This window comes from Teleopsis dalmanni, chromosome 2 (genome assembly GCF_002237135.1).
Source record: "Teleopsis dalmanni isolate 2A chromosome 2, ASM223713v2, whole genome shotgun sequence".
NCBI classification, from domain to species: Eukaryota; Metazoa; Arthropoda; class Insecta; order Diptera; family Diopsidae; genus Teleopsis; species Teleopsis dalmanni.
In genome coordinates, this window is record NC_051847.1 from 65,832,078 (window position 1) to 65,840,920 (window position 8,843).

The 8,843-nt window shown below is 26.3% G+C and overlaps 2 protein-coding genes across 3 annotated transcripts; one reads left to right on the plus strand and one right to left on the minus strand.

The window, feature by feature from the left end:
• Nucleotides 1-683: 683 nt before the first annotated feature.
• LOC119684120 lies at nucleotides 684-2,648 on the minus strand. Of its 2 annotated transcripts, none has more exons than XM_038098078.1 (3): nucleotides 2,377-2,648; nucleotides 1,591-2,003; nucleotides 684-1,524 (listed from the first exon to the last, which is right to left on the minus strand). In XM_038098078.1, coding segments are annotated over exons 1-3 (1,212 nt in total). In that variant the 5' UTR covers nucleotides 2,378-2,648; the 3' UTR covers nucleotides 684-726. The 2 variants fall into 2 exon arrangements, with proteins under 2 accessions (XP_037954006.1, XP_037954005.1); XM_038098077.1 differs by having other exon boundaries at nucleotides 2,078-2,648.
• A 1,098-nt stretch (nucleotides 2,649-3,746) lies between these two features.
• Nucleotides 3,747-4,683, plus strand: LOC119681433 (39S ribosomal protein L43, mitochondrial-like). The gene is made up of 3 exons (XM_038094620.1): nucleotides 3,747-4,048; nucleotides 4,112-4,218; nucleotides 4,278-4,683. The coding sequence occupies exons 1-3, from the start codon at nucleotides 3,912-3,914 to the stop codon at nucleotides 4,613-4,615; spliced, it is 582 nt and encodes a 193-aa protein (XP_037950548.1). The 5' UTR covers nucleotides 3,747-3,911; the 3' UTR covers nucleotides 4,616-4,683.
• The last annotated feature ends 4,160 nt before the right edge of the window (nucleotides 4,684-8,843 follow it).

Here is an 8,843-nt window from a genome sequence, read left to right on the forward strand (position 1 = left end):
TTATATATATATATATATTATATATATATATATATTATATATATAAGTTTGCTCTTCCTTTTACCCTTTTAAGCTTAATATACCCATTTTGCAATATGCTTAACTGGTATTATAAAGTAACAATAACTATTTTAATCGTAAATATGAATTTAGTAAATCTCCATATGTTAATAAAAGCAAGGTTTATATCTCAAAGCTAGTAGTCTGCGACAATTAAGTACGCTTACTTTATCTTTTAAAGTTAAGTAATTGTGAGAAGCTAACTTCCCCCCAAGAATGTTGGAATAAACTTTTACAGCATAAACAAAGTAACTTTCATGTCAATATAAATACAAAAGCAAATAAATTAACTTTATGAATAAAAATTGAATTAAGAGATTTCGAGAAGTAGTGACTATAGTCTATAAATAATATATACCCTAAATATAGTATATCAATAGTCAATAGTTTCTATTGCGTAAAATAGTCACTTCCATCATAACTGACGTTAAATTACAATGTATAAAAATATAATTTAACTTTTTAAAATCAATATTTTTCAGACTAACAAGTCTTAAATCATTATTATAATAATCAATATAATACTATAACTACAAATCGAGTACCACAACCAATGACTTATACTACAAAGAAACACAAACATATTGTTAAACAATGTTTATTTTCAACTTTTTGACTACAAATTCTACTAATGTTTGGCAAGCAACAATTAAAATACCATAACTACTAAATTTCAATCAACTTACTTAATGGATATGATTTCCTTTTGTCTGATTTGCTAACAGATTTATGCGGTAAATCGTTGCCACTCTTCCTACTCGTATCCTTATTTCTTAATTTTGCTGGACTAGTGTTTATCTTAACACCTCTCGAAACAAGAAACTTATCAACAATAAGCTCTGCCTCACGTACTGAAGGCGAAGTGGACACAAGTGAACTAACCGAATCCTTGTGTTCAAAACCAATTGAGCTACGCGGTGGCTTAGGAGGTGGTTCCTTAATATTTCGGGGCTTTATCTGACCCGATGTTGCCGACAAACGTTTTTGTAATAAACGGCCAGCAGCTTTATGTTTGCGGTGCGTACATTCATCGCATTTGATTGTTTTATCGAGTGCCGACACATAAGTGGAAGTATCAGATATACTATCATTTTCGGTAATTTTTTCCAAAGGCGGTGCTGTTGGTTTACACCACTCTTTCACAGGAGATGTCTTATTCACCTCTCCCTTTAAAGTCATTTTTTTCGATTCTGGTTGCGAATATGATCTTTGTGTTAGTGCTTTTTCTTTATTCACACGTACTTCGGATATAACACAATTATTGTGTAGCTCTTGTATAATATGTATGAGTGGTTCATCATTTGTTGTAGTTTCCAGACGACTAAATGCTGTTAAAAACTCACCACTTGTATTGGATCTCACTGTATTCGGTATTTGTAGGTCATCTACGACACGACGATGTGACAAGTTATCATTTTGCTTTTCTTTGTGTTTTTTGTTATGTTGTTGAGCAACTTGTATTTGCTGTTAATAATAAAAAAAAAATACATGAATAAATAAATAAAATTAACTGCAAATAATATTATATACCTCATTTTTGTGACGCCTATGCTGTCGCACGTGTGTGCCACGTGCCGTTCCTAAACCAGTACAACTGCCATCCCCACTGTCGCTTGTAAAGCAATAGCAGAAACCATTTTTACAAGGTTTACACTTACGTTCCTGCTCTCTATTGCTACGGTTTTGTTTAATTAAATCAGCATCATCTATGTCTTTATTATTTTTTTTATTATTTAAAGACGTTACATTACTCGTAACCTGTGTGGTTGGGTTTTCATTTTGCACATCCCGACTGTGTGAAGATATGCGACGTATACGACGTGCACGGAACTCGTTTATGCATTCCTGCAAACTAAACGATGAACATGAATCCACTTCATCTTCTTCCTCTTCTTCCACTAAATCTTCATCAGAATTTTCTGTTGATGTTAGCTCTAGATTCACTGTAATTATAATAAAAATATTGATTATTTTAAAAGAAACTTATTTTATTTTTATTTTAACTGCACACGCATACAATTTTCTAAAACCATTTCTTCGTTTTGTTCGAGCCACTCTCGTTGCATCTCGTGTGGCAGCATCTCATCTGCCGCTACAACTCGAAGTCGCTTGCATGCCGTCTTACTAGATTCACTTGCATTCGTTTTTGTCATTTTATCTGTTTTAGCATCGATATTCAGTTCAATACACTCTTCAAGTGAATTTCAATTCATTTCTTCCACTTACACGCTTTCAACACAGATGTCCGCATTTAATTATCACATTAGAATTAATGCACAATAAAGCAAACATTGCTCCACTTAACTTAACACTTACTTATTGCTAGCAATGCACTTTGTTGTTGTTGTCGTTTTATTTCTGAAGCTCGTCTTTCTATTGCACTGGTATGTTGTTTTTCTGGCTTCTGGCCGTTGAACGCACTCTTATCAATGTTTTCTAATTTTGAAACTGTTTTCTCTTTTTTGTTTGGCAGACCGGCTTTTGAAATCAGGGTTGCTTTGAGCAAATTTTATATTTTACTGCACATTTGATATGAGTGGTGAATTATTACTGGTGGTGATAAAATTTGAATGAAACTGAATTTAAAATTGTAATGCATATAAAATTAAATTTGAAAATGAATTAAAAGTTAAATTAAATTAAATTTAAAATTGAATTACATTTAAAATTGAATATAATAATTGAAAATATAATTGATTCATAATTGAGTTTTTAACTTTAGGTTTGTATGTACATTATACCACTCTAATACAAATATATTTACTAGAGTACTATTTAGTTACTAGCATATAAGTTAAACATGTTAAGCAACAAATATATTTCCTAAAGTACTATTTAGTTACTAGCATATAAGTTAAACATGTTAAACTGCAGCAAAAACTGAGTATGTTAATGTAGTTAATATTTCGTTGTTTCATTTCACGAATACCAACAATGTTGGTATTGTTGTTAATTTCTTTATCTCGTTGAGAAGCATACGGCCTTATTGATGCTTTTTCATCTCCTTAGATTGTTTGCGATTAGTTTTATGTCGTTTTACGGTTTCCCTAATGCATAAGTTTCGGCATGCAGCTTTTAGATTTCAATTCAGTGCTCAACATGTAAAATATTCCACACATATTGTTTTAATACAATTAAAAATATTCATAGGTATAATTAAGATTAAAATTAACACATAATAATAAAAAATTTTTTATTTCAATTAGAATTATTGGCAATAAAAATATCTAGTTCAATATATTTTTATTACAAACCTTTTATGCTTTGTGCGTAAAATTCTTATTTAAGAAGAAAAATCAATTTTATCTTAATTTCTAACTTTACTATATTTTCACTTGAAAGATTAGATATATAATAGATCCGTTCGAGAAAAATAGAATAAATGAAAAAATGAGAATAAAAACAGTAAATACCGCTTGAGAAAAGGAGATTATATTACAATTAAAATACAAAAACGTTTTCAAGTAAAAGCAATAAAGCAAATTATTTTGTGTGTTCGCTTTACAATTCAAAATTCGTTTGGTAGTATATATTAACTTTTTATTAAAATAGAAAATAGACAATTTAAATTTAGTTTTTTCATCATGATTGACTTTAAAAGAAAATTAAAACTGAAACAAATTTATTTCTGTAATTATTTTTAATATATTTTTTAAGGAAGTCAATACTTATATAGACAGAATCAATTTATAACAAATTTCTTTACAGCTGGTCATATACCAAATTTATTCACCGCGTTCAACAACCCTGATTTTTTCTGTGTTTTATTTTTATTGGTTATGTTATTTTGTTTTGATAATTTGCTAATAAATTGAACTTTCCATATTCATAAAAATATATCATAAATTAAAATGTCGAATAGTCATTTGTTTATGATATCAGGATTTCCCCGTGCGCCTTTACAAAATGGTATAGGACGTTACGTCTGCCAACTGCAGAGAATTACGTTAAAATTCTGTAAAAATAATGGCTCCAGCAAAGGCATGAGGTTTGTTTTGTAATCACTTATCAATAATTTTTAAATAAAAATTTTACTTATACATTTCAATAGAGAATTTATTGAAAATCATTTAATTGATTTTGCCAAAGAGAATCCTGGTGTCGTTGTGTATGTAAAGCCTAGACGTCACCGTACCCCTGTTTTGGTTGGAGAATATTGTAAATATAAATCTATAAATAAACTACTATTCAATTGTTATAAATCAAAATTTTTTTAGTAAATGGTGATCGCGAATGGCTTAGTTGCCGAAATTTAACCAAAGAAGAAATATCGAAGTGGGTGCAACTTTTCAAAACACAAAATGGCTCATCGAGTTCACTGAGGTTGCGTAAAATGTGGCATACTGATGTTCCTTCTATACAAGGTCCATGGACACCATTCACTTTACGCCATCCTGAACAAAATTTCACAAGTTATCCTAATAAAGAAGCATCACAACCTTTAGATATTGAACAATCGGCGACAGAGAAACTAATTGAATTATTCAAAAAACAAAAACTTGCTGATAGCGAAAGTACAGCAGAAAAAGTTTTGACTGACAAACGTGCAGAATAATTTATTATAACTTAAAATATGTAGTGTATTTAAATACAGAAGCTAAAAAACTTTGTTAAACATTTAAATTGTAATATTTTTTCATGCTATAAAAATTTAGTTTACCAAAAAAAGTCTAATACAATCGGTTAACTGTTGGAAAGGCATATCCAGTACCTTAATGTCATGTGTGAGCTACGAAAATTCTTAAATTCTTTCAATTTTAATCGCTATATTTTAGTAAAAGTAATATAAAGGATCATTGACAAATAATAATTTTTGACTCTCTGCCCTATAAATCATCATCTCTTCAGACTCATATATATATGCTTCTTCCAAAAAAGATTACTTATAATATAAAACTTTCATGTACCTCAATTAGCGAATTTTCGTCGTTTTGTTACCACCTTCCTCGCAAGAACCCTAGTATAGAAAAGTAGAGACTAAATCCATCCCGCCGAATTTAAGTAATTTAATAGGTCTTTCGTATTCACCCATGAACAATCTGGTAAACTATCAAAGAAGTATCTTCCTGAGAACCAATATCTTCTGGACGCCAAAGCTGGGCATTCACAGAGAAAATATATTATGGTTTCTTTTTCCTGCGGGTTCCCACAACTTATGCAGTGTGGGTTATGGAAAATGCGCAGTTTCTCTGCGTGAGTTTCTACACACCAATGACCAGTAAGGGTAATTTCAAATATTCAATACATTAAAATCTGACGTATTTGATTTCTGATATATGGCTTTCTGTATAGAAATTCTATTATATGGCATTGATTTCGACTTTTAAATAAGTTATAACTAAATTGGCAGGTGAATAAAGCTGTAAATCGGATTGTAGCAATACTATTCACTTTTTGTGTTACTAAAGTATAATGATTAAGTTTATCCACTAATAAGTTTTATAAATCTATTTTTTGCTGTATGTCATGCATATCTTAGACTACAGGTTTTTAATTTGAAAAAATATCGGAATGACGCATGTATAAACTTTGTAGCTGCCCTATTAAAGTGGCCAAATTTTTCCGCCTCCGCCCAGGCTTGTACTCTATAAAAAATTGTCTAAGTTCACCTGTTTTGTTATTTATGTTGAAGTAATTTTTATTAACCATTATTGAGGATGGTCGGATCCGATATAGCCTGCGTTTTAGAACCATCACAATTGGAAACTGATGTGTTGTCAAACACAACTTTAAAGACATTCTTGAATTGTAAATATCATTAACTTATGCACTTTTTTGATCAACGCTTTCAACTATAATGCGACAGAAGTCAATTAATTATTTTTATAATAAAAAAATTAATTATGTTAAATAGAAAATATTATTTATATTACCATACTTTTCTTTCTATTTGATTTTTATTTCAGTTTTTTATTAGCAGAATTTGGCATATGCTGTCTCTAAACTTCTGATTTGCAGTGTATAAAATTATTTATAACAAAATTAATTTTATTTTCATTGCTTTTATTTATTAAATTAACAAATTTCAACTAACACATTTATCCCTAAAAAAAACTTAAAATAAGACTGTATAACTTAAATACGTGTATATAAAATATTAATAAATATATCATAATAGTACTTTTATGATTATGCAAATAATTAATATATAAATGAATACATAGAAAAGTTTAAGAGAAGAAAGTTTTAAGAAAAATATTTGTATATTTTTAAGATAACATAATAATTTCATTAAATGTTTTTTTGATTTAATTTAAATATTTATTTAAATTATTTATTGAATGGAAAGATGATTTGAACAGTAGTTAATTGCAATAAATTTTTTATTTTTTAATTATTAAGTTATTGGATGACCATACGCCAAAAAATACTGTTTTGAGTATTGTCAAATACTTATCATCAGTATTCTTTGGTAATATTCTATTGATTTAATGATTCGTAAATAATTTTTTAGACTATAAGAAATAAGGTATGACCGTATACCTGACTAAATTTAAAATGCAGTCACGTTTATTAATCAAATGATCCAACGCCTTATTTATTTTCTATTGTTTTTAATTTATTAAATTGTTATTAATGTTCACCAACAAATTCACCAACATTACATTTGTTGTTATTCTAACTTGTAATTCCGTTAATTTTTCAACAATATTTTTGAATGCTTTGATGTATAAAAAAAAAATCATAAACCAAAGCTATGTAAAAATGTAATTAACTAATTATAATTCTCGCCGTCAGTTTTCAGTACAATTCTTTTTAGAAAGATATTATTATTATGCAAATTTTTTTATTATTTTATATAAAAAACACAGTATTGTTGTATTTCACTACTGTTCGAAGATTTTCTATTCAAAAAATTATTTCTTTTGTAATATTTGATTTTAAATTAAATTTAAAATTAAAAATAATTATTTTACGGGCTTATTGGTCAGTTATTAAATTATGATCTATTTTTAAAAAAAAAAATTTTTTTATTGTTCAATATTTCGACTATAATCGACGGACGATATCGTGTCACAGTCGCTATTTTAATTATATTTATTTTTATATTTATTTATATATTAATTTAAGATACATCATATTGTAAAAATGAAATTTAAAATGAATAATCTATTATAGTCGAAATATTGGACAATAAAAATCTTATAAAACTAAATAATAAATTTTTTTTTTAAATAATTGATCATTATTTAAGAACTGACCAATTAGCCCGTTAAATAATTATTTTTAAAAAATTTCTTTTGGTCATTAAAACATTTAATTATTTAAAATTAAATCAATCAATTTTATTATAATAAAATGTAATTAAAAGAATTTTTTTTTTGAAAACATAAAAAATAATATATTTTTAACAACAATAATACACAAAAACAAAAAAGAACATTGTAAATTATTTTTCTTAATATAACAGAGTATATATAAAATAAGTTAATACAATAGATATGTGTTAATTCTTTATATGCTTTTAGTTGTCAACGCGGTGCAAGAAGTGCTTTGGAATGCTTTTCTTAAATTAATTACACAATTTGGTATTTATAAATCTTTAGCAAAATCAATTTGCAAAACTATTTTAGATTTATTTAATTCTTATTTTAATGCTGTGCAAAAAGGTTTTAAGTTCTTAAAACTTTAACTCACTACTCTCACCGCATTTAAGATTTTTAATATATAAGCGCATATACTGAATAAAGAGAGGAAATATTTATTGATATTTTAATATTAAAACAAAAAAAATTAAAGACTTTAAGTGAATTATTTTCGGCTTTAGTTTTTGTAAGTGGCAAAAAGAGTAAAAAAAATTTTTTTGTAGGTTACAAGTTTATAATTAAACAATGTTTTTATTTTTATTTAAGAACATACAGTATATTATATATAATATAATAATTTAATATCATACGTTAACATGCTCAATTTATACAATAAATGCACGTTTATATATTTTTTTGTTGTGTATATATATGTATACATATATACACTTTTTTTTTTGGTCCAAACATTTGTTACTATTTTGAATTATTATTTTTATAAAATATTTGTTTTTAATATCATTCAAAGTTCCTCTCTTAACTAATTTTACTAATATTAATTTAATAAATAAATATAATAGACTTCGCTAAGTTGCATTTAAAGTACAGAATAAATTGTTAAAAAAAGTGAAAAATTTTTAAGTAAATAATATTGTGATATAAGTGTATTGATATATAAAGTTTACATAGTACATTTAGTTAAAATTTATATAGTTTGAAGCCTGTTGTTGTTATAGCACGAAATATCATTGAGGATATATTAATGAGATCTTATTTTTTAAATTTTCATATTTAAATTAAATAAAATTAATTTAAGTACAAATGCCATTTAATGTGAATTCTAATTTTGATTGTGGTTTTTTTTATAAAATTGTTATAAAAATCGCTACTTTTATATATAAAATATTGGTGGTCAAAAACGTAACGGCGGTTTAGTTATTTTTTGATTTTCGATGCTAATTAAATTTTAATTTTATATTAATAGACAAAATAAAATAAAAAATTTCGTATAATAAAAATTATTTTGTATAACAGTTGAGTTTACAATATAAAAAAATTATGCTATAACAACACTTCTAATACAAAATTGCCATCTTATACTTAAATATATATATAAAAGGATTAAGTTACAAAAGTACAAATAGTTACAGCTTTAATTGTGATTAATACTTTTAAAATATAAATACAATACCAAACAGTTGTTTTTTTCTCTTTAAAAATAACAAATTCGATATAATATAATTTGTTTTTTTTTGT

Coding starts and splice junctions, on each gene's coding strand:
- LOC119681433 (XM_038094620.1), top strand. CDS start 3,912: ATGTCGAATAGTCATTTGTTTATGATATCAGGATTTCCCCGTGCGCCT. Junction 4,049..4,111: donor GGCTCCAGCAAAGGCATGAG/GTTTGTTTTGTA, acceptor ACATTTCAATAG/AGAATTTATTGAAAATCATT. Junction 4,219..4,277: donor TGTTTTGGTTGGAGAATATT/GTAAATATAAAT, acceptor AAATTTTTTTAG/TAAATGGTGATCGCGAATGG.
- LOC119684120 (XM_038098077.1), bottom strand. CDS start 2,213: ATGACAAAAACGAATGCAAGTGAATCTAGTAAGACGGCATGCAAGCGA. Junction 2,004..2,077: donor AGAAATGGTTTTAGAAAATT/GTATGCGTGTGC, acceptor TTATAATTACAG/TGAATCTAGAGCTAACATCA. Junction 1,525..1,590: donor ATAGGCGTCACAAAAATGAG/GTATATAATATT, acceptor TATTATTAACAG/CAAATACAAGTTGCTCAACA.